General features: G+C 41.3%; 1 protein-coding gene across 1 annotated transcript in view; it reads left to right on the plus strand.

The window, feature by feature from the left end:
* SLC9A9 (solute carrier family 9 member A9) overlaps nt 1-26,004 on the plus strand; it is a 527,923-nt gene that overhangs the window by 316,384 nt on the left and 185,535 nt on the right. The window contains exons 10-12 of the mRNA XM_058551402.1: nt 3,282-3,395; nt 4,986-5,097; nt 25,235-25,388. Of these exons, the coding sequence (XP_058407385.1) occupies nt 3,282-3,395; nt 4,986-5,097; nt 25,235-25,388 (380 nt within the window). The remainder of the gene's footprint in view (nt 1-3,281; nt 3,396-4,985; nt 5,098-25,234; nt 25,389-26,004) is intronic.

Genomic DNA, 26,004 nt, shown 5'->3' on the forward strand with positions numbered 1-26,004 from the left:
ATCATAGCCTCAAACTGGAAACAACCCAAATGCCTGTCAGTAGTAGAATGAATAAATAAATTGTGATATATTAATATAATGAAAAAAAAATGAATGACATCTACATACAACAACATGAATCTCACAAACATAATGTTGAGTAAAAGATGACAAATACGAAAGAGAACATATTGTCCAATTCCACTCATATGAAACTGAAAAACAAGGAAAGCTAATTTGTGGTGCTAGAAGTGCTAATAGTAGTCACGTTGGGGTGTGAAGGTAAAACTGGGAAGGGGAACAGGAATAATTTTGGGATGCTGGGAATATCCCCCTTTTTAAATCTTAAATTGTAAACGTATATTTTACACAATTTTCTGAGTGATTAAGCTTCAATAAAAACATTTTTAAGCATGTAAAAATAACCAGAAAAACTCTGAAGAAGGTACAGTATGGGAACAGTCTAGATCTATGAAATATTACAGTGTACTATGGATCTATGTTAATTAAAAAGAGTGTGGTATTGGTACAGGAATAGATAACAGTAGGAACAAAGAGCGGGTCCAAATATGGACCCGAATGGAAAATAGAACTTTTGTACCATTTTCTGCAAGCAGTTACTTATAATTTTGGTCAGTGTTAGATTTCAGTAAACTGACTGACTAAATCAAGTTAAAATGCTGGGTCATCCAAAGGAAGCAAATCTCTAAAACAAATATTTAACACCACGGGTCCCCATGTAAAACGTATAGGACAAACGCCCATCACATCTCAACAACCAACAGAAAAAACTGACTTTTCCCACATATTTTTCTTCTCCCTTTAAGGTGAGCTATAGATTAAAATTGGGTGGTGGTGGTGGGCAGGGGTAACAGACTTACTATCTGAAAAGAGTAAAAAAGTTGACTATACACTCTTTTGTTTATAATCTATATTGAGTCAAAGAGGTATTTTGTTTCGTTTGGTTTTTTTAACTGGAGCAGGACTGTAGAGGAGCATGTATCGTTTTAAATGATAGAAACCCCACTTCAAATCAAAAAATGACTTCTTAGTCTCTTTAATTCAGAAGTCCAAGAGTAGATTTTGCTTTGGGAGGGATTGAATACAAAAGATTAACTAGTGTCATCAGGACACAGCTCCTCTCTCAGACAGCCATGTCCCCTGTGATCACAAGATGGCTAGCAGCAGTTCCCTCGCCTGCACCCGATTTCTCATACAGTGAAAGGTCGGGTCTTTGTCCCAGCATTCCCTGCAAAGGCCTCATTATATCTCTCTGGCTCCTAATGTGTTGCACCTATTTCTGAACCAAATGCTTTGGCTAGAGAAATACATTGATTTGAGTGTTTTAGTCCTAAATTACATATTCCGTGTCTGAGCTACGGAGGTGTCAACTTGTGGGCTGAGAGTAGGGAAGGAGATGGACCTCAGAGGGAAATTGGGGTGTAGCCACCAAAAAGAGGCTGATTGTATCCTAGATGGGAAAATGTCCCCTCTAGAGTAAAATATACTTTGGATGGGTACAGGAGAAAAGGCCCTATGAATTTAACCTTGGCATGCGTTTCTTAATGTTAAAAACTGGATAGCTGCTATGGACTGAATGTTTGTGCCGTCTCCCCGCAAATTCATGCTTTGAAGCCCTAACCCCCAATTTGATGGTATTAGGAGGTGAGGCGTTTGGAAGGGAATTAGGTCCTGAGGGTGGAGCCCTCATGAATGGGATTGGTGCCTTTACAAAAAGAGACGCAAGAGAGATGATCTCTCTCTCTGCCATATGGCAAGTAGACTGCTGTTTGCAAACAAGGAAGGGGCCCTCACCAGAACCAAATCAGCCAGCACCTTGACCTTGGACTTCCCAGACTCCAGAGCTATGAGAAATAAATTTCTGTCGTTTAAGCCGCCCAGCCTGTAGTATTTCGTTATGGAAGCCCGAGCACATTAAGACAGTAGCCAAATCTCACTTTTTGAGAAAGCAAAGATTTAATGAGGTAGAAAAGTGTTGCCCATCCCCTGTATGTCCCCCCATGTTTTCAGGTTTTCCGGGGTTATTTGGGTGACAGTGTTTGTTTAGATGAGCTGGCCTAGAATGTAAAATGTGTGCTCGGGATAATTGATGATCTCTGCCGCTGCAGAAAGACCATCTTGTACCAAGGAGTTGCGTCTTGTTTAATCCTTTCTTTCTATTACTGGTTTTAAATAATGTTTCTGACAAGATTCTGCTTTTCTTTCTGTCAACTGTCAGTGAACAGGTATTGGGCATTATTTGTGGGGCTCTAAATACATTACATGAAAAAATAGTGAGTCCTTAAAAAGTTAGAGAAATGCCTCCAGAGACGTTTACCTCCCATGGTGATTTATGTAGGTCTGGGAATGAAGTTTCAGAAACTTCCAAATGAAAAGTCTGGAACATAAACTAAAGTCTCTTCCAAATCTGCCTTCGTTGTAGCCCCTGGACACTTTTCCCTGTCACTTCTAATCGGGAAGTTGGAGAATGTTTTTCATGTTCAACTTAAATTGTTTAGTTAATGGTCTAAGAATAACTCTGGGAGCGTCCCTCAGCATAGTATGTTATTACTCCATTCCTCTGACTGGATTTGATGTATCTATTGTGTTCTTGCTACATAAACTGATCCCTGGGATTAATCATTTTCTTTTTAGCAGCTAGAATGGTAGACGTTTAATGGATATACCTACATCAGTCAATTTAATGAGTCATTGTCTAGGGTTTGAAATATACTGATCATTCTGGTGTTGAAATATAATCGACATTCATCCTTGTTCTGAGTTTCCAAGCTTTCCAGGTTTGTCCCTCCTGCCTGCCTCAGGAAGGTAATTTAGTTAAAGCCGCTTTTGAATTTAGTTCTTCAGGGCCTGGGAACTCCAGTGCACCCGCTGGGTGATGTGCAGGAGGGGCCAATCTTTGCATCATTCACTCCAGCACACCTGAAGCAAATCACATAGCTTCAGTTTCTATGACAGGGAATGTTCTGTCATCCTCATAGGAATTGTTCCATGGAGGATCATGCTGGTTAATCTTACCCAGGGGTATCTCTGGCAGCCTTGCAGTTGGAAAGGAAGACGGGATGTTGACATGGCTGCAGCATCTGTCACTGGGTAAAGAGCCAGGGTTGAGTTGGCTGGCCTGACAGGATAGGCAGAGGCCCCTGCGCCCCTCCAGAGGCTGAACACAAGGCCAAAGGGATGATAAAGGAGGACCATCCAGGAACTAAATACAGTTACAAGGTATTAAGTGGACTCAAACCTGAGTCATAATTAATAAGTTTTGGTTTCTGTTTTGTTTTCAGTTGTTTGAATTCATGAACTTCTTGGCTGAGAACGTCATCTTCTGTTACATGGGCCTGGCGCTGTTCACGTTCCAGAATCATATCTTTAATGTTCTTTTTATACTTGGAGCCTTTGTATCCTTTGAAATACAGAATATGGGGTGATGAGGGATGAGAACAAACTGCTTACTTTTACTGATTATTCTGTTAAACTGTTTAAGTAATTTCCTCAGGTTTACTGCAAGGCTCAAATTCAGGGCTAATATGTAATTTCTACTTAGGAGAGAAAAGCATCCTAGGAAACTGGGGCCTTTCTTAAATGCTTATGGTTCAGGATAAGGAGTTTGGAAAATACTGGGCAAATAAAGGGGGAAAACTAAAGGAGAATGAATTTTGAATTCAAAAAAGAATTTATAATTTTTTGAATGTTCAAAATATGTTTAACTAAATTATTATTCACATAAAAATTATGTCAATCCATTCTTTATAGAGAAATATATTTAATCTGCATTAGGGTGTAGCAGAAGACAGCCAGGATTATTAAGCTGTAGAAATGTTTTCATTACAAAATGGTAAAATCTTTTTTCTGGTGAGGACTTTGAAAATAGGATAGATAGAGTAGAGATCAAATGAAATTAGCCTGCTGGGTGTGCTTTCAATGTCTTAAGCATTGTGCACATGTAACTTTATTATAATGAGATAGCCCCTTTCCTGTAAGTAAGAGGACAGATGAAATCTAGGCCTCTCTTTTAATGCAGAGGACATTTCCAGCTGTGGGCCTGGGGTACAGGCATTCCCAGTGGGAATGGATATCTGTCTGAAAGGCTACTGAGCCACTGAGGATGCCCCCAAGGACAGTCAGCAGCTGTTGACCTTTCCACTTGGAAAAGGCAGGTGTCCACTCAGATCACAGGCACGTGATCTTAACAGCCAGGAGAGCTGAGCACTCTCCGTACGCCCTCTTCCAGCTCAGCACCTGCCTGCACCTCTTGTTCTCTTTTCACTGAGCATTCAGCTGGATTCAAATTTCACCCAAAATCTGGATCTTAGAAGGAAGCTCCCTCTTCCCAAATCACTTCATCCCATTTGAGGACAAACTAGAATAGACAGACTATCAGGGAAGCAGTCCAAGACAGCAAAAGGGGAGAGATGACTACCACCAGTATTTTCATAGATTTTAACCAGTAAAGCTTGGATTTTAGTAAAATGCCTCTTAAAGCAGCAGTTGTATTATACATTTAGACAAGCAATTCCTCTCAAAATTAAATCCACTAGGAGAAAAAAATAAGTGAAGCTTGCTAGATACAGGGAGTATAAACTGATGGCAAGTGAGATGGTAATCATGAGCAGAAGTACATTTATTCTTTCTAAAGTGCTGCTTGAGGAGATAACACAGCAGCCTCTGAACGGTCTCTGCCTCACATTTTGCAGCAGAATTGAGCATAGAGTCAGTCATCAGCAACATAAATGTGATGAGAAAATTTATAATGATTGAAATGGTATTGGGTTAACAATTTTAAACTAAATATATATTCAAAGAAAGGCAGAGTTCTCTATTATTTCTGGAAAGGAATTGACATTGAAAGATGAATTTTGGAAGCAAGTTGGACATACATGTATTGCCATGTCTATCCCTGTTTTCTGGGTCATAATATTTAAAGTTCAAGGACTTGCACCCTCACCGCAGCAACGTTTTCCTCAATGTTTCCCTGTGTTTATCTACAGCTAGCAATTTTTGTTGCCAGAGCCTGCAACATATATCCCCTCTCCTTCCTCCTGAATCTGGGCCGAAAGCAGAAGATGCCCTGGAGCTTTCAGCACATGATGATGTTTTCAGGTATGTGAACTGTACCATGAGCTAGTGCCGTTGTCCTCTCACACTTTCACAGGACACAGAAAACCGTGAGGAAACTTCAACACCTGCTGGGAAAGCACAACCTCTCTTTTCCCCATTGTACCTAGCACAAGGGTAGCAAAAGTGGGATTTCTCTTTCCAGAAGGAAAGTGAAGTTAAAGGGATGATTGTTGGGATAGCCTCAAGGTACAGTATCTGCCAGAAACCGGCCTAGAATAGGTCTTGGACTTTCCCCCGGCCTATTTCAGATCAGTTTTCCTATTGGGCGCTTTGCTCGATCATTTCACGAACTGCATACTTGAAGGTAAATAGTGTGTAAATGGTGCCATGCTTGTCCAATGTTAAGGCTCCTTCTCCTTAGAATCCCCGTTCCTTCCCTGTGTAAAGCCCCAGGAACTTCTCATGGTTAATATAAAAGCAAATCATATCTAAGTATGCTCAGTTATTAGAATTTTGGAAGCAAGCATGCAATTTTGGTTTTAATTGCACACTCACCAACTGCCAAGAGCAGTTTTAGGCACTGGTGGATGAAACCGACTCGGTCTCTGCTCTTAAGAAGCTTACATTCTACGTGCTTAAACTATACCAGAAGGCTCCTTTTTCCAAAAGAAAATAAACCAAATGAATTTACTGACCCTGAACTACTCTGGGGATTGTGGTTTCTTTCTGTTCAATCAGTTTTCCTACAATCGTCTTTCCTCATTTGGAGACCTTTCCCCTTATGTGCCTGCTGTGTGTGTATACACTCACATTACACTCAGAGGCAGGTCATTAGATCCGTGAGAGTAGGACAAACAAACAGAATAACTGCTGTCAGAGTATAGCAAACAAAATTTCAGTTATACAGGGGGGTGTAGAAAAAGTGAGACATACTATCATTTATTGAATATCTACTATGTGCCACTCACTGTAGATCAATCCTATGAAGCAGATATTAACCCATTTTTTAGGTGGAGACACTGAGGGTCTGGATCTCAAAGAGGTTAAGTGACTTGGCCAAGAACAAAAGCATTCCTGAATCCAGGTCTGTGAAACTGCACCTCAAACCCAACCAGGTGTCTCAAAATCCACATTTTCAGAAGTAGTGATAGGAATAAAAGGTTTATTTCACTTTGGTTCCACTTGAACCTGTTCCATGCAGTAAATGGTGGCAGCTCCCAGGCCGAGAATGAGTCGTTTAACCGAGTACAGGCAAATGGAGATCCAGAGTTAAAAACTGCCCTCTGTGGTCCTCTGACAGTGCTTCCCTCCGTTTCCAGTATGCTAGAGTGGGGGAGAGTGGTAAAGAGGGGGAGCTGGACTGATAGGTGACCTTAGAACAGCAATGAACTTTGGTAATGAGTTCACTTCTATTATAAGAAAGCAAAAGGCAAGTTTGATGACTTACAAATAGGAAGTCAGCACTGGGTTGCATTTTTGCAAAGCATTTCTAGGAGTTGGAAAGCACTTTTCCTTCTTTCCCATCAAAACATCAGTAGTTTTACTCTGGAGAATAGTAGCTTATTTTTAAAACTTGGATATTATGTTTTAAACAATGCTTTATTTTACAAAGAACACATTGGGGAAAGTGTAAGGTTTTAGATAGCCGTGTGGGGATGTGAAGTGTCTGCCCACGTGGCCAGCTGGCTTGATGGTTTCTCCTGGGTTTGGCGCCATCTGCGTTTGCTCAGCTGTAGGATTGGAGCTGCATTAAAAACTGAGGCCAGCAGCATGGTGTGTACTGCCAGGGGACAAGAGGAGGTCCAGAATTTGGTGGTATATTTACGATATTCTAAAGCTGGGAGTCAGAAAACTATGGCCTTTGAACCAAATCTAGCCCACGCCAATTCTGTAAATAAAGTCAGAACACAGCTGCACCCCTTTGTGTCTATGTTGTCTGTGACTGCTTTCACACTACAGGGCAGAGGTGAGTTGTTGGAACCATATAGTCTACAAAACCTAAAATATTTACTATCTGGCCTCATTGTAAAGCATCTTCACCTTCTAGAATGAAAAAAATAACGCCGTCACATTAATGAGGTTGACATTATTAGTTTAATTCAAGGGAAAGGCAATCAGCTAGTTCTTGTCATTAAAGAGTCCATCATGATAAATTTTCAGGACACTTGCATATTTGACTATGATGTCCAGAGAACAACACCCCTTCTCTTCCACATTGAGCATTCATGCCATCTGCCAGACATCGAGCCACTCACTGTTAGCAGTTCAGCACTTGACTTCAAGGATTGCAGTCATCTTGGGCCAAAGTGGGCTTCTTTTTATAGATTTGACTGGATTTTTGTTTTGTATACTTTTCACATTGAAATGCATCTGAACAACAAAGAGATTGGGTTACTTCCTTATATTTTTAATGCCATTTTTATTACGAGTTTATAATATGGATGATGGTTCCTGGTATGATGGAAAGGACATTGGATTTTCCGCTGAAATCTTTCTTCTTTGCTTTAAAATGAGAAGCTTGCAATGTTATACGATTATGTAATGGAATCGTAGATGTTCACCTCAAAAGCCACTTTATACCTCTCTAAGAACTTTCTTGAGCAATGTTTTGAGACTCATAGCCAGGGCAATGGAGGATAAGCATTATTGGTCTTTTTTTGCAAATTAAAAAAGGAGAGAGAGAGGCATGGAGATGTTGGGTATCTTGCTCACAATCTCACAACCAGTCAGAGGTGAAATTGAGACTTGAACCCAAGCCTTCTCATCTACATGACACTACTCCAGATTTGCCCTCGAGATCATGAGAACAAAAGTTAAATCAAAACCATGCCCTTCCTAACCCAGGCCAACCCCAGCATGGCTAACACGTCCCTCATGCAAACCCAGCCCCATCCAGTTCACAACGAACCAAACACGTGGGCAACACCCCTCCCAGCCATAGGTTCAGGTTCTCCGCTGCACCCACTGACCCCCATCAGAGTGTGGGAAGTATCAGATGCGTTCCCCACGTGCAGGGCAGAGTTTTTCTTCAAAGGGAATGTTCCAGACTCAGCTTTGATTTTCTGCATGAATTCTGATATGTTATACTTCACTCAGGACCTAAAATTTTAAATGTATTTGCCAGGAAATAAAGTATTTAAAAGATCAACTCAAGGTAACATAAGCCAGAGGAGGAGATGAGGAAGCAAATCAAATAATACTCTGTCTAGCCTTTTCTGGGTGTGTGAGAACAACACCTGCTGAAACCAGAGGAAAGAGCCATTCCCTTTAAAGAATATTTGCTGTATAATATAGTCTAATGTTCTTAATTATGCTTGGAGTGGCTTTGGTCATCCAATAAGAAGCATGACCTTAGTAGCCCTCTGGCAGAATCTAGTTGTCCATGCTTCACAAAAAATTTAGATGGAGCCTGTCTTTACATAGCTCAAAACATGTTTCAGAGTCCTTTGGAGAAGGTAAACAACAATGACCCTCTATCTAAAATGGGAGTATGAATTTACACATTCACTCATGCAGTCATCCAGCTATTCATTCAGCAGACATTCATCAACACACTCTCTTGGGTAGGTATTTGGGTGAAAAAGACAAAGATGGGAGCCCTGCCCTTAAGGAGCTTGCAGCCTAAGAGAGAGTGCTTGACTTCTGCCCAAGCTCTGTCCACTAAGACTGTGCACCTCGAGTGGTTCAAAGGCCAGTCGAATAAGAACCACAACTTTCTATCTTAGTCAATTACACCTACTGTTTCATCAATCCTTTTCCGTCATCTTTACCCTCACCTTATGCATGCCCCTTTAGCACTGGGCAGGAGATGAGCTGGCGATGCCTTCCAACGGTAAGAGAATTCACTTGTAAAGTTAATGACACTTAAGCTTTAGGCTCCCTCGTTTACACGGGCACCTTCCAAAATCCTAGGAGAAGCCCTAGCGATGAGTTCTGATGGCATGTAAAGTTTGTAAAAGATATTTTTTGTATTATTTTTCTTAAAAAGGACTCCCAAAATGTGTAAGATTTTCAGGCCCCACAAAACCTGAATCAGATCTGTCTCCCAATCTGGATGCACCTGGAGGTGAAAGTTTATGAAGGGTCGCAGCTGCTCATGACTCATCCCCTGGCTGTGAGCGGGGCTGCAGTGAGCCTTGAAACAAGGGCTGGGAGCTGTGCAGATGGCTCTGGTTCCGCAATGTCTTGAGGAAAGCTCACATTGTTCATGGATGACCCACTGTCACCGCCCCCACCCTCTACCTCCACCTCCACCTTTTGTCTCTAAAGCCAATTAAACTTAGTGAACTGACTGTCAGGGCCCAGATCGAATTTCTCATCTAGCACAGACCCTACTTGATTGGTTTTGTATGAACCAGTAATCTACTCACACGAAGCCTTGGAACCTGAAAACGAGGACCAGTCTCGAGCTCAGGGGTAGTGGTCTCGCTGTCTTCTCTGTCTTGAGAATCTTTCAATGATGCAAATTCTGTTTTTGGTAGCTAGGTTGCAGTTAACAGTCAATGGGAGAAGTTTGCCCTGAGACATTTTTAAGACCTTCTTTAAATTCAAGGCCAGGAGCTCGGAACTGCTCTGGTGTATCGTGTGACACCCAGCACAAAAGGCTTACGAGGAACGCTAAGCTCCCCTGAAACTGCTCCTGTGACTCTGAGCACAGCCCTGGTTAAAGCCAGCAGTGAGCTGCCCCGCCCTTGAAACCAAAGAGGCAGAGCTCTGTGGTTTAAATTACAGGAGATGTGCTCCGCACAAATCAGCCTTCCCATTGATGTGGTGCGTATTACAAAGATCAGGCCTCGTGTTTTAATTCAAATCCATGTACTGCAATTTTTATTTAATTTAAAACTAAATAAGAGCCAGGAGTTGCTGGAACGAGGGGAAATGCCAAGCCCAACTGAGCCCTGGCAGCCTTCCTGAAATCGTTGTGACTTGGGGACTGTGGCCTAGTGGGCTACAGAGCCTCTGTGCAGAGCTAGTGCACTGGTCCAGACGTGAGGGAGGCCCACAAGTACCTGGGCCGGTTGAAGGAGCCAGACAATATGTCAGAGAACATACTTCTCCTGTTTGTCCATTTCTGCTGCACTTTGAAGGGACGTTGAAACCCTGATGTGTCCTATCACGTAGACTAGGAAGAGTTTTAACCAGGAAAATGTGACCTCGGTGCACAGATATGACATAAAACTTCATCCGTGAGCTCACACAGCCATCAAGACAACAGCACCAAGTGTCGCCAGGCTTTGCTGCTGCTGTTCTTTGTAGCCCATTCAATCATCCACCAGCACTCATTAGCATTCAAATAGCTGCCAGCACCAAAGGATTAAGAGAAAGGCATGGAAAGAAAACTTTAAACTAAGAAAATTTTTCCATTAGCATTCATTTTTTCCCCTCTGTGGTGGAAGGCTGCCTTTACTATTCAGATTTTGGGGGAACAGTATGTTCTGCTGCTCACGGAACACCAATGTCTACAGAAGGACAGTTTAAGAGACATTGCCAAGGTGTAGGAGATCACATTTCTCAATGCCTTTTTGGAGAGCCACCAACCAGGCCATGGTCAGAGCTAATTTGGGGCTTTGACCCTAAAGTCGCCTTACCCAGCTGATATATCAGTTACAGCCGAGAAGAAAACATAAGGGGAATTCATGAAGGTGTAGCGCGAAGGTCATTGTTTCAGCAGTGCCTAGGAATAAGAATCTGTGTCTATGACTACCCAAGCTAATGGAACTCCATTAAGCTACCAGGACTGTCCCACAACGATTACCAGCCACCATGTAAAAGGGACACTTCCATGATCTCTTGACCCTTGATACTCAAAAGTGTGGTCCTTGGACCAGCAGCTTTTCACATCACTTGGGAGCTCCTTAGAAATACTGAGTCTGAATCTGCCTTCTAACAAGACCCCCAGTAACTCATGCACTCATGAAAGTTGGAGAAGCACATCCCAGAACATCATCATCAGTCTTGGTTTCTGTTCTGAACCTCTCTCTTCAATCCGTTCCTCCCACCTCATCCTGTTTTGCCTTAGACCCTCCTGGATGCCAGTCTTGCCCTTCTTCTTCCATTTGCCAACTGATCAGCATAGCAATGTCTACCCAGTTATTGAATTTCTTCCAGTTCCTGAGCATGACAAGGTCTTTCCCCGTATTCACTCAGGCTCTCCCTCTGCGCAGAACCCTTTCCACACCCACCTGCTTTCACACTTTCATTCAGCTGATTCCTTTTATTCTTCAGATCTTGGCTTAGACATCACTTCCTGCAGGAAACCTTCCTGCAGAAAACTCCTCAAGTCTGGGTTAGTCCCTCTCATCTGTCTCCATAGCACTCACTACTTCCCCTCTCCTAATACTCAGCATATTCTACCATGATTTTTGGTTTGCGTACCTGTGTGCCCCTCTAGATTGGGAACTTCATGAGGCCAAATGCTTATCTGTTTGGTTCACTCTGTACCTCAGCAGCCAGGACACTACTTAAAACTGAATAGCCTTCCACAAATAGTTGGTGGATAAATAGGCAAATGAATAAATGACCTACAACACTGTCTACTTGATGAAAATTGTCCATTTCACTAAAATGCTGCTTAAGAACTATCCATACCTGTTTTATCAGCCCTGGGAACTCCCAGGACCAGAACTGGCCCCAAAGGCAGCTCTCAGACCAGGCTTGCCTGGTCAAGTGGAAGCTAAGCAACAATAATTTTAAGGAAGGAGATCAACAAATAAAACCTTTGTTTTTTAAATGAGAGAAAATATTTTTCACCTACCCACTTCTGGCTAAAAAACCCTTCCCTGATTGTTGATAACAATAGACATTGTTAACACTTCCTCAGAAGCAGCACTTGGATCTGAGAATATTTTTCAAATCTTTGCTTGCTTTGTGTTGGGGGGATGTGTTTGTTTTCCAACTAAAAATGTGCAATCTCATTAAAAATCCTAGGACTGTTACATGAGCCAGGTGATTTGAATCAAGAATCAGGCTAAACCTCACTTCAGCTTAGGAAAAAGGTTATTTAAATGTATATACAAGAGTTATCTGCGAGTCTGAGCCCCCTATGCAATAGGACTCTTTCCTTGTCTCTTCGCTTGTTCATACTTCCAGAGAGAGACAGCCTGCATGACGTCATCATGCTGTCAAGCATTCCTTGCCAGGCTGACCTTTATGGAGCCCCCTCAGCCAGAGTCCAGTGTTCTCTCACCCTCCTGTGCTGTGTATCCTTCCTGCCCTGGACATATGTTGTGCAATTAATTAGGCCACTATCTCTTCCTTACCAGGACAAGACCAATAATCAGCTAATGTGACATAGGCTCAGAACTTTTTCTCCATTAGGGGACATGAGCTTCCACCAAGCCCCCTTCTCTCTTATGTGGTAACCACTGGTGCAGGCATTAGTGAGCAAAGTGGCCAATTGGAGTACATCTTCTGTGGTCTTCAAATGGGACGGGGTTAACCAGCTTATTCAGAAAATGAGTCATGAAATGTTTTAACCAGTGTGTCAAGCAGTCACAGAAAAAGTCATCTTGAATAATGAATAACGATGAGTAGCAGCTGTGACAAAGTAGACAAGCATAGTAGGCCCATATGAATTGCAGATCCCCTTAAGTCCTCATAGTTTCAAGTGCTGAGAAAAGTTTATGTGATTATGCTAAATTCTGAACATCCAAGAACTAGCTTAGAACAATGACCAGCTCCGTAGAGTTGTTTTCTCTTATTATTAGGTCAAAATGTTATCATTCTTCACTTAGCTCCAAAATAAATTTACAATAACAATTACTAGCTCTTACATTTTTAAGCAGCAAATTAGATTCTGCTATTCGGCCTACCATGATATTTTCTAAATAGGAAGTGCTGTTTTGGTGAAGTGCGATGAACCCAGGCCTGACTCAGGCTCAGCCCTGTGAAACAATGTGGTTAACCCTCTCCAAACCTCAGCTCCCCTGGCTGTAAAATGGGGACAATAATATTTACCTTAAATGGTCAATGTCAAAAACCAAACTAGAAAATGTATATAAAATGCCTGGCACCTAAGAGGCACCTAAGGGACTGCCACCTAGGTGACACTCAATGGATGGGAATCTCCGTCACTTCCTTTAACCACTACAAATGAGACAGCCGTTAGTGCTCCACAGAGACACGATTCATATCAACTCCCCACTGCTCTCAGGAAAACCTCCTACCAGAGACTGAAGTTTTCATTCCAAAGGTTTGACTGTCAAATTGCTGCCAAGCAATCTGAGGCCAATGCTAAGTGCTAGTGACATACCTGTGGAAGACAAGACCCAAGGTTCCCCCCTCCTTTCGTTTAAGGACAATTGTTGATATTTTACTTTTAGTCAGTGACTTACTCCTGGCACTAATACATGAATAAAAATGTGACTCAAAGTACCAGTTTTTTTGAGGAAAATATATTGTAGCCCTCTCTGGGATAAGTTGACACATACAAAATGTCACTATCTACTTCGACATTTACTGAGTATGAGAAAGTGGCAAGACCTCATAGATGACCAAATCATCCTATATAGTGAGGGAGTGCAGCCAACGAGAGCTTGCCAGGCCCTGAGAGACACTGAATAATGAAAGGAGACAATCCAGAATGCTTGTCACCTCTCCCACGTTTCAAGGATAAGGTCCTAGGAGGATACAGGAAAATAAATAATTTTATCAATTAATTAAGGAAATTTCTGTGTACACTTTGGTTTTTCAGGCTGTCCAGAGTATCACAGATATCACAAATATCTGATTGATAGGGTTAGCCAAATTAACCTGTCCATTGAGGCAAACAAATGGATTACATTATTTTCCCCCATTTTCTGCCTGAATTTGCTTACTAATGGCTTGCTTGTTTTGGCATTATGTAGACATAACCCTAGAAAACTATCAACACGTGAGCCAAGTTCAAAAACTCAGTCTGTGCCAGGCACAAGTCCCTCTAATTCTGCCCTCAGGTTCTGTGGATAGAGTTCAAAAGAAGTCAAAAAGATGACTCAAGTAAGTTATATGTGCAAATGAGCAAGAAGCAGTTACATTAAAAAATGCCTTGTGCTAAATTTCCATAGGGCCGTTAAATAATTTAGGAATTTTCAGCATTAGCTCTGTTATACTGGGGAGGTTCAAATGCTGTGTGAGCAACCAAGTCCTTCACAGATGGACGAAACCTCTGTGAGTAGGGTTGAGTCCCAGCCCCAGTGCCCAGCCTCCACTGACAATGCTTGAAGGGTCTTCCAGAAGCACCAGGAAGAGACCCGTGGTTCCACATGAGGGCAGAGAGAGACACTGGGGCAGGTGCCCTGCCTGTGAATGACAGCCTTGCCCTCCCTTGACAGGATCCTCTGTCCCACTCACCACTCACTTCCCTCAGTGCCTGAAAAATGTCACTGGACCTTCCTGGAGCTGTTTTAAATTCCACAAGTAAACGTAAAAGCAGACATGTTAACAAGTACTTGAACACACAAGCCCTGCAGGAGGATTGTGTGCTCTCCCTCCTCAACAGATTTCTTCCTTCCAATTGTTTTTGATTGTTTTCTTCCTGGCAGGAAGCTCATTTTGGCTGCAGGAGGAAATGGGAGTTTTTACTGGAGAGTCAAAAACCGATCATTTTAGATTAGGGTGGCCTAGGCTGGGGAGGGAGGGGGGCAACATGATGTTACTGATGTTGAGGAAAGGGGGAGAGAGAGAGAGAAAAGGCACAGAAAGAATTGGAGCAGGGAGCAAAAGGCAAAAACGTCTATTTCAAAATGTTGCCTCAGATTGATCTTCTGCCTAGAAAGGGGGGAAGAAAATTTTCTTCTTCACATCTTTCCCTAAAACTCAAATTCTTAAGATAACCATGATTTTTAATCTTTTTATGGATTAAATATTCAATAGGGAGATGAAACACAGATTGATTGATAACCAGCCATACCATTTACTATGTAACTTGGCCACTCCATCCCTCCTAGTGCTGCTTTCCTCATCTGTTCAAAAAATATTCAGTGATTCTACAGGGACACGTAGGGTAGAGAGATGCAGGGTAGGTAGGGCAGGTAGATGTAGGGTAGACATAGGGTAGATGTAGAGAGCCTTCAGATAGGCTAATTTGCTGGAACACACAGACTCCCAAAACTCAGTGGCTGAACCACAGTAGTAAATCCTCTCTGGCTCATGTCACAGGCCAGAGTTGGTACAGGGGTGGGGGAAAAATGCCTCTCCTCCAGATGGTGATTCAGACATCACCAGGCTCCTTTCATCTTGTGGCATCATAATTCCCTAAGTCAAGGGTTATAAAGATGTGGGCCCTGGACCGGTGGTATCAGCACCACCTGGGAGCTTGTCAGAAATGCAGATTCTCAGGCCCCACCACAGGCCCACTGAATCAGACACTCGAGGGGTGAAGCCCAGCAATCTGAGGTTGAACAAGTCCTCCAGGTGATTCTGATGTAGCTAAAGTTGGAGAACTACTGCTATAGCGACTCATCATGATTTATAACCAGTTGGTGGAAGGGGAAGGAGAGACTGGGGTAGGAACAGCTGCTGCTTAAAAGCCTTGGCCCAGAAATGACGTGCATCACTTCTGCTCTCATTTCACTGGTGAGAACCAACATATGGTTATACGTAGCTGCAAGAGATGTTAGGAAATGTAGTTTATGCAGTATGGCAGCATACCACGGATGATAAGAATAGATTCTGATGGACAGATAGCCATCGTTGCTAAAATAGCCCTCTGCAGTAGGAACATTATCACCATTTATAACATTGCTCCTAGGGGAAAAAACAATCCAGTGTCTAAACTAGGGTTTCTCAACCCCAGAAACTTTTGACATTTTGGGCCAGATAATTCTTTTTTGTGGGGTCTGTCTTGTACATTGTAGGATGCTTAGTAGCATCCCTGGTCTCTACCCACTAGATTAACAGTAGTGCCCACCACCCCCCTCCCCAGTTGTGGACAACCACCAATGTCTCCAGATATTGCCAAATATTCCCTGGGGGAAAAAATCACCCAAGTTGAGAACCAATGGTCTAAACAGAAAACTTGTAAGTTGACCTTTGGAACACAACCTGGCCATAAGTTGGGTACTGCTCATCGAGTGCTGACTTTCTTCTGATCTCTGTTAGCCTTTCTCTTGAAACCCTCTGTTGAAGATTCCAGCTAGTGGCAGGGATTATTCCACAGTTTACTACCATATCCACCTTACCTATATAAAAATAAACTCCCAAAGCCAGAGGCATCTATGCATATTGACTCAGAGCTGTGACAGAGCTAATCCTATTTACAATTACCCTTCCTGGCTGCCCAAGGCATCCAAAAACAAACTTCATTTTATGCAAAAATATACTGAAGCTATGTTGCATTCCTTCTCAGTGGCCTTAAGTCTAAATGATTCCAGTTCAGGAAGAGAAATAAAGGAAAGAAATTTCTGCTTCTCTAACACAGACTTAGTTTCCAGAAAAAACTCCATGTATTTTTGAATGCAGAAGGCTTTTCCACTGAAACAATCTGTTGGCTTTGCTTCCATGTGATAAAGCGATGTTGAACTGAAAATGGAACAGTGTAGCAAGGTTGTACTATCCCGGAAAATGTATTTGGAAACCAGACTGACATTTTGGCTGAACGTAGTTACCCTTGCAAGGTCATGGGACTTTGCAAGGGTAAAAGCAATAGATAATTCAATTGTACACCCACTAGGCTTTGATTTATCAGATTAATGATAAGAATGTGGTAAATCTTTGAAATCAACCCCCTCACAGCTCTTGAAGTGAAAGGAAAAAGGGAATTGCAATAGCTTATATCCCAAATGGAAAGCAAGGAAGCAAAATAACTCATCTAAGGGACATTTATTTTAAAGGATGGGTCAGTTTCTCGGGGAGCTTTCTGCATCCCTGTCCATGTACTGCTCATTTTCTTTGGGGTTTCAATTGTGTTTCAAAACATGACCTTTCCTTCATCCGCTCATCATGCATTCATCCAATGCTTCAAGAGCGCCCGCTCCATGAGAGGCTCCATTCTAGACCTGGGTCCTCTCTCACCGAGCTTGCTTCCTTGTGAAGGAACGCAGATCGTAAAGATTAAAATATAAACATGATAATTTCACTGGTTATAAGTGCAATAAAAAACATACAAAAAAAGACCTGGGTGCAAGTGGAGGGCGCTTAACAGGATGGACAGGGTGGCCTGTCTGCGGGCTGATATGATGAGGCACAGCCGAGGCACAGCCTGGGAGGAGTGCTGGAGGTGGGAGGAGCAGACATTCAAAGGCCTTGAGGAAAAACAAACTTGGTTTACAATAAACTTGATCTTCCTACACTTTCCAGCTCCAAGCTTTCCTCCCATCTTCCCACTCTCTCCAGTAAAAAGACTTGAACCTCTCCTCTTAACTCCGGACTCTTAGATCCAAACACCCACTCAGCCTCTCCACTTGGATGACTGATAGCCATCTTGGATTTCAGATGGCCAGGGCGTAATCCTTGATCTCCCCCACACACCCAAACACGCTCTTCTCACAGTTTTCCCCAATTCTTCCAGTTGCTCAGGGTATAAGTTCTTGGCATTCTCTCTTCTTCTCATACCCCTTGTCCAACCTATCAGCAAATATTGTTGAACTTTGGCATTATTCCAGCACCCACCATGCTGCCAACCTGGTCTAATCCACTTTGACTTCTTGCCTGGACTAATGCAGCAGCCTCCACACTGACCTCCTACCTCCAGCCTGGAAATCTGGTTTTCATAGCAGAGCCAGAGTGCTCCTTTCAAGCTACCAGGCCAAAACCTTCCTAAAGTTTTGCATCTCAAAATAAAATTCAAAAGCCTTGCTATTCAAGAGCCTGACATGATCTGGCTCTGTTACCTCTTTGGCATTATCTCCTTCCACTACCCCCCCAACCCTACATTCATTCCATTCCAGCCACACCAACCCCTTTGCTGTTACTTGAACATGCCAGACACATCCTTGCCTCAGGGCCTTTGCACCTACTGTTCCAGAAACCTGGAATGCCTTTCTTCCAGATACCCATAAGGCCTCTTCCTTATTTTATTAGAGTCTCTGCTCAAATATCAGTCAACCAGCTTTCCTAACCACCCTAAACACCACCACCCTCACACAAATGCTTTCTCTATCCTCTTACTCTACTTTGGTTTTCTTCATAGCATCTTACATAGTGTATATCTATATGTGTGTGTGTGTGTGTGTGTGTGTGTGTGTGTGTATTTTTTCATTTCCAGCTAATCTGGAAGCTCCTTTAAGGCAGAGACTATCTCTTGTTTACTGCTATCCCCTGGAGCCGGAATGAATGAGGGAATGAATGAGTGAGCACATGAATATTACCACCTCGTAGCTAGAGGGTCTGAAACCACTGCAGTCACTCAATTTAAAAGCAGTTACTGAGTTTCATGTTTTGGGTACTATGAGAGATATAAGAACTATGTAAGGAAGATGTAATTCTAACCTTTTAAAAGATTAAGAATTGAGGGTCAGGGCTGGTCCCATGGCATAGTGGTTTAGTTCGGTGCACTCCGCTTCAGCGGCCCAGGTTCACGGGTTCGGATCCCCGGGGCAGACCTACCTGTGTTGGCGACCCACATACAAAATAGAGGAAGATTGGCAGAGATGTTAGCTCAGGGCGAATCCTCCTCAAACAAAAAAAGAGGAAGATTGGCAACAGATGTTAGCTCAGGGCAAATCTTCTTCAGCAAAAGAAAAGAATTGAAGGTAAAGAATAGATCACATTAAACTACTGATTCATCTCAGACTATAATACAAGTGGCACGAGAAAAATGTTTTGTGGGATTTCTAAGAAAGAGAAAACAATGTGGACCAGAATATTCTGGGAAAACTTCATGGGGGTGGAACAGAGGCAGAAAGAAGTGAAACAAGGAGTTAACAGTGGGGTCATGGCACAGAGGCAATGATAACAATAATTTATGGGAAGAGAGAAGACCACCTTGTTGGTATGAAGAGTTCTCAGAGGAGCAGAGGAGGTAAATGGGAAGAGTGGGGTGAGGTTCTGATGGAAGGGTTTCTATGGGCCATGGGATGCCACTTACGGTTGCTAGGTGGGATCACAACCTCATAAAGCTAGGTTATGAGGAAATTGTCCAGAGGGACATGGATAGTCTGTAAGGAGGAGAGGATGGAGGCTATGAGGCCAAGAGACCAGAGGCTCAGTCAGGGGCACAGTCAGGGTGTGAGGTGATGAGCCTTGAACCAAGGTGGTACAGTGGGAAGTGAGAGGAGCCTGAGCTATCATGTAGCTCATTCTCTGCTGAATCCAAATCTTTATAGCCAGAACACTAGCAAGAATGACCACATAGATTTTTAAGTTCCACAGCTGATTCTAATGTGCACTTCGAGTTAACGACCATAAGTCTAATCTTAAAACCTCCATTTGGAGATGAGACAATGCAGAGCCAGATGTGGCAACCAGCTTATGATCATGCAACCTGTCAGGGGCAGGCCTGGGAACAGATCCCAGTTCCCTTGACTCTCAATATAAAGCTTTAGGGGTCTCAATAAATTATAAAAGGGCAGAAGTTGAACTTGCAGAAATAGTTACTCAACCATTCCATTAAACCAGGAGGTATCAATCACTTTTCTATAAGTAATCTAGAATTATGAAGAATCAGAACATTCATCCATTTATTGCTTTGTCCAACAAATATTTATTGAGCAACCATTATGTGCTTGGCCTTGCTCTAGGTGTTATGGATAAACAAAGAGCCAGCCAATTACAGTGCCGTGTCATAAGTCCCCTGATAGGGCAAGCACAGGTTGTACTACGAATATAAGTTAGCCCAAGCCAGGCCCAGACCTCAGAGGGGGCTTCCTAGAGAAATCAGTGGCTCATCTGAGCTCTGAAGATCAGTTGGAATTAGGTGAAGTTTTGGTGAGTGTTATAGGAGAAAGAACTGGAAAGAAAATGATTCATGTATATGAAATAGAAATATACATGGTATAGAAAACCATGTATATGAAGACCTCTGACAGTGCTCCCTCTCCCCCCTACTGATTTCAGTGTCTTGAACACTGCACATCATTGACAATGGTCATGGTCTGGGCCCTCATGTAGTTTAACAATCTTACCTTTTGCTTCATTAGTCCATACATGCAAAGCACACTCTTTTTTTTTATTTTTTTTTGGTGAGAAAGATTGCCACTAAGCTAACATCTGTGCCAATCTTCCTCTACTTTGTATGTGGGATGCCACCACAGCATGGCTTGATGAGTGGTGTGTAGGTCCCCACCCAGGATCCAGGCCTGTGAACCCCTGGCCCACCTTTGAGTTTCTCTAAGCGCCTAGTCAGTGACAAGTGCTCAATGAACGTTTAGTTTTTGACTATTGCTCTGCACCTTCCATAAAAATGCCCTAGGGGGTACTTATATTCCTATGATTTAAATATAGCTGTATCTGACCTTCACCCATTCAGAACACATTTGCAAGTTTATAACAGATTGAGTTCCACTTTTGCTCTTTAAAGATAAACAAGAAGCTAAACATTTTATGCAAGCAGGGGTCCTTGCTATAATGCTTTCCTTGGTTCAATAGTCTTCTATTGTTATAAATAGAACATCAACATAATTAACATAAGAATCCCTTAGAGGCCAATTTTAAATGAAACCACATTTAATTGCAGGTAATTATTTTATTCCCCCAAATGATGCTGACTTTCCAACTGAGTCTCTAAAATATGTCAAATCTCTGCAAAGTAAACCCATCTAAAATGAAACAGTATAGTCTATCAACACCCAAAAGTATAGAATTATTTCCATTAGTTGGCCAAACCAAAGAGAAAAAGAAAGGTAAATCCAAAGGGTCAAAGTATTCATCAAACAAAATGAAACACAAGTTTTGAAGATGAGTTCTGGATTCCCTGAGTTTCTAAGCAAAATGTTATGTGTTCTTTGGAAATAATGTTTCGCTAAAAGAAACTTCTAAGTCAATATTAATTTTTTATTTCTAGTATTTTGCTGGTAGCTAAGTAATTTATTTCAATCCTAAAGTTGCCTGTTTCCCAAATCCACAGGGCTAGGAAGATAGGATAAGTGTGCATAGAACCTCCGTGTAGCAGATAATCAATACAGATTGCCATGGATTGAATTGAGTGCCCCAAATTCATATGTTGAAGCCCTAACCCCTCCAATGTGATGGTATTTGGAGATGGGTCCTTTGAGAGATAAGTAGGTTTAGACAAGGTTGTGAGGGTGGGGCTTCTATGATAGGATTAATGTTTTTAATAAAGAGAGACAGCAAGAAGATGGCCTTCTGCAAGCCAGGAAGAGAGCTCTCACCAGGACCTGACCACGCTGGCACCCTGATCTTGGACATCCCAACCTTCAGAACTGTGGGAAATAACTTTCTGTTGTCGAAGCTACCCAGTCCATGGTATTTTGTTACGGCAGCCCATATGGTATTTTGTTATGGTAGACTAAGGGACATATGTATTGAATAAAGCAATGAATGGCCATTGACTTGACAATTGCCCAGGCTCCAAATGTGTGATAAATAACTTTGGAATCATAAAGAATGAGTGGGACATAGCAATAGTTCTTATCTCAAGTTCTAAATTAGCTTCACCTTGTCCCACTTACCAACCTCGTCTGTCTCAGTTCCATGCTGCTCATGCTGCCAGGACAGCTCACATGTGGCATGTGCCATATGTGCCACATGTGACCAGGGCTACAGGCAGATGATCCCTTCTCCAAAAACACCCTTTTCCTGTGGTTTTTTAAGTGGTTGTCATATAGAGAAGGTATCCACTTGTCAACATCTTGGAGTTTGGCCCTAATTAGCAATGTGTCAACCTGCCTCAAGTACAAGGCAGCGGCTGAATTCTTCCTTTTTTTTCCCCATATATCTCTATATTGCATCTCCTGTAAATATAGAGAGTTTTATAAAAAGAATATATATATTTTTAGAAGTCAGAATAACAGCTATCTTTTGAATATATTTTTAAACCAAAAACTGCTCATGTATAGATAATTTAGATTTAAGAGCATAGTTATGCTAGTTTAAGATAATAACACATTATTAAACATATTTAGAAAGACAAATGATTGTGTCCTTCCTTGTCCTTAATACTAACATGAAAGAGTTTACAATAAGCATGAGATAACAAGTTTTAATTTTTATTCCAGTCTCTAGACTATTTTTTCTCACAAAAATGCAAAGTAAAAAAAAAAATAATAACCATACATATTCAATAAAATAAAAATAAATACTTAGAGAGTCTCATCAATGAATACTTCTAATACTCACCACCTACCTTGGGATAATGTTGTTTTATAGACATTTCTAGCAATGTGAGCTTGAGGAAAAGAGAAAATGAAAAGATCACCTTCTATTTCCAATCTTGTACTGCGATTAAACACTACTAGCAGCTTTACCTTGACCTATAAATTCTCTCCTCAGATCCAGAAGTCTGTTGCAAGACTGTTTCCTTGAGTTTCCATTCCCTAACGACACCATTTCTCCTGGAGAGAACATTAAAATATTCCCCAGTATTAAGGGCTATGAACATCCCCACTCTCTTCTCCCCAGCTGAGTCTGAATGCATGGACATCTCTGGTGTGGGACTTTTCTTCTTGAGTACAGTCATCTCAAGTGTTCAGAATTTCTGATGTATAAGAACTTTTTTATTAATATCTACTTCAAATGTTATTTTCCTTATCTTCAGGCCATTTCCTTGTCTACATGGAGATTTAGAATAATTTCCTTCCTCCATTACAGTTGGTTCCTTGAAGGTATTTTATAATCCGAGTGCATGTTCTTCTTTCTTTCTCAGGCTTCCTTGTTTCAGGCAAAATATATTAAATCTCTCTAGTCTAATCCTCTGGATCTTGTGTTATGCCACTTGTCCCTTGTATATTCTCAGTGTGGAGATAAGAAAGAGGCATTATAATCTAAGTTGGGAACCCAGGGATAAAAACCAGATTCGTTACAGTGTTCCTCATCCTATCCAGTATCCAACTTCTAAAATTCTTTTAATGTATGAATAAAAATTTAGAAATTTAGAAATCTAGATGATACAGTAAATATTATAAAAAATGGACCATTGACATTTTGTGTATGTAATTTAAACCTTTCTGTAAAAATAACCAAATCACTACCTCTTTGACTTATACTTGATGTCATTATAAATGTTTATTTGTCATTACCTGATATAACAGGGCCCGTAAATGTCTTGCAAATCTGTGTTACCCAAGAGAGGCCTTCCATTTTAACTTTTTTACCTTACCACTTGTGCCTTTATTTACTCTTCTACAAAGTCTATGTCTCTGTTTTTATTAATGTCGTCATGCTTTGATTTTAAATTTTAGCATTTAATCTTTAATACCTCTTCCTGCAAATATATTTAATATGGATTCATAAAAATTCCATTGTCGTATTGTTATTAAAACAAGAAAAAAGCAGATTTTAATAGGTTAGTTTAGATCATAGACTTTGTAAAAGTATGTAGTCAGACTGGAGTAATTCTTAAATGTTATTTAATTATTTATTAATTTTCAGTGGTCCATAAGCTTGGCTTTCCTTGTTGTCTGACATTTGATTTTTTAAAAGAAATTGTTCCCTGAAAGATTTTTTTTGTAGATATAGACAATATTATTCTGAATTTTTATGGAAAGGCAAAACACCTACAATAGATATAACAACTTGAAAAACAAAATATAAGAATCACTGTACCCCATATTAAGGCCTACTATATATCTTCAGTAATCAAGACAGTGTGCTATCAGAAGAAGGACTGACACACAGATCAATGGAACAGAGTAGAGAACCCAGGAATAGATCCACACAAATATACCCAACTGATTTTTGACAAAAGTGCAAAAGCAATTCAACAGAGCAATTAAGCATCCATAGGCGAAAAAATGAACCTCAACCTAACCTCACGCCTTATACAAAAGTTAGTTCAAAATGATCATGGACTTAAATGTAAAATGTAAAGCTAAACAACTTTTAGAAAACACTTTAAAAACATATGGGAAAATCTTTGGGACCTAGAGCTAAGCAAAGAGTTCTTAGACTTGACTCTAAACACATGACTCATAAAAGGAAATCAACAGATAGGACTTCATTAATAAAAAGCTACAGGGTGGGAGGAAATATTTACAAACAATGTATCCAGCAAAGGACTATTATCTAGAATATATAAAGACTTCTCAAAACCAACAATCAAAAATCCAACAATCCAATTAGAAAAGGAGATAAAGACACAAAGAGCCATTTCACCCAAGAGGGTATAAAGATAACAAATAAGCACATTAAAAAATGTTTGGCGCCATTAGTCATTAGGAAAATGCACATTAAAATCACAACAAGCTATTACCACACACCTATCAGACAGACTAAAATAAAAAATAGTGACAACACTAAATGCTGGTGAGGATGCAGAGAACTGGATGACTTATATATTGCTAGTGGGAATGTAAAATGATATAGGCACTCTGGAAAGCAGTTTGGTAATTTGTTCTAAAAATATGCGAATACCACGAGACTCAGTGATTGCACTCCTAGGCATTTATCTCAGAGAAAGGAAAACTTACGTTCACACACATAGCAGCCTTATCTGTAATAGCCAAAATTGGAAACAGCCCAGATGTCCTTCAACAGATGCATGGTTAAACAAACTATGAAATATCCATACCATGGAATACTACTCAACAAGAAAAATGAACAAACTATTAAAACATTCAGCTACCAGGATGAATATCCGGAGAAGTATGCTGGATGTAAAAACCCAATTCCAAAAGGCTACATACTTCGTGATTCCATTTATATAACATTCTTGAAATGGCAAAATTACAGGAATGGAGAAGTGATTACTGGTTGTCAGAGGTTAAGGAGGGAGTGTGAGGGAGGGAAGTGGATGTGGTTACAAAAGGGCAACATGAGGGATCTTGGTGGTGATGGGAATGAACTGTATCTTGACTGTATCCATGTCAAAATACAGTCATTTGGGTTGTGATGTTGTACTAGAGTTTTGCAAGGTGTTATCCTTGGGAGGGTGCGGAGGGGGTGGGCATGGAGAGTGAGGAAGGGGCACACAGTAAGCCTCTATTATTTCTTACAACTGCATGTGAATCTACATAATTGTCTCAAAATAAAAAGTTTAATTTAAAAGACTAATTGTGTTTGTTAGCAAATTGTAAAGGTAAATTCAATGACGTGAGAACAAGATTCGTGCAGATGTTTATCTTCTCTTTTTGGTTTTCCCTGTAAGGTTTGCGAGGAGCCATAGCATTTGCTTTAGCCATTCGGGACACAGAATCTCAGCCCAAACAAATGATGTTCACCACCACGCTGCTCCTTGTGTTCTTCACAGTCTGGGTATTCGGAGGAGGAACGACCCCCATGCTGACTTGGCTTCAGATCAGGTGAGTGGCGCTGTTTAACAAAGGAAACCATCAGGAGGCATGGCTGCGCTGTTCCCTTTCCTGTGTTGTTGGCTTGGTCAAGAGAACAATTGCAGGTCTGTGCTCTAACTTCCCTGGGGCAAAGCTGACCTTCATTCACATGGTGAAACAATATGGCCCATCACTGATGGAACTGACTTTCCCAAGCGTCCTGGAACTCTCAGGAGGATGCCTGTTTACAGTCTGTCCCTACAAATGAATTTATTTATCTGTGAATTCTTCCATTCAACAGTGTTTATCGAGAACAATGTGATATGTTATGGAGTTTACAAAAATGAGTGAGACACACATCTTGCCCTCAGCTACTCACAATCCAATAGGATTTATACAGAAAAACTGTAATACCAATGAGAAAATGAATTTGTTTTGTATTAATTCCTCACACCACTTAGGACAGAATTAGGAACACAGGAAACGCTTAAACATATTTGATTAGTGAGCCACATGTTTAGCCAGAGGGATGCTACAGACACAAGTTAGACAATTTCTCACAGGAAAAAGGAGTCAAGACTTCTGTCAGGGCCCCGCAATAAGCAGTGCCTGGAAGATGATTGCTATAAATCTGAAGCATGTAGCG

Source organism: Diceros bicornis, chromosome 2 (assembly GCF_020826845.1).
Source record: "Diceros bicornis minor isolate mBicDic1 chromosome 2, mDicBic1.mat.cur, whole genome shotgun sequence".
Classification (NCBI taxonomy): domain Eukaryota; kingdom Metazoa; phylum Chordata; class Mammalia; order Perissodactyla; family Rhinocerotidae; genus Diceros; species Diceros bicornis.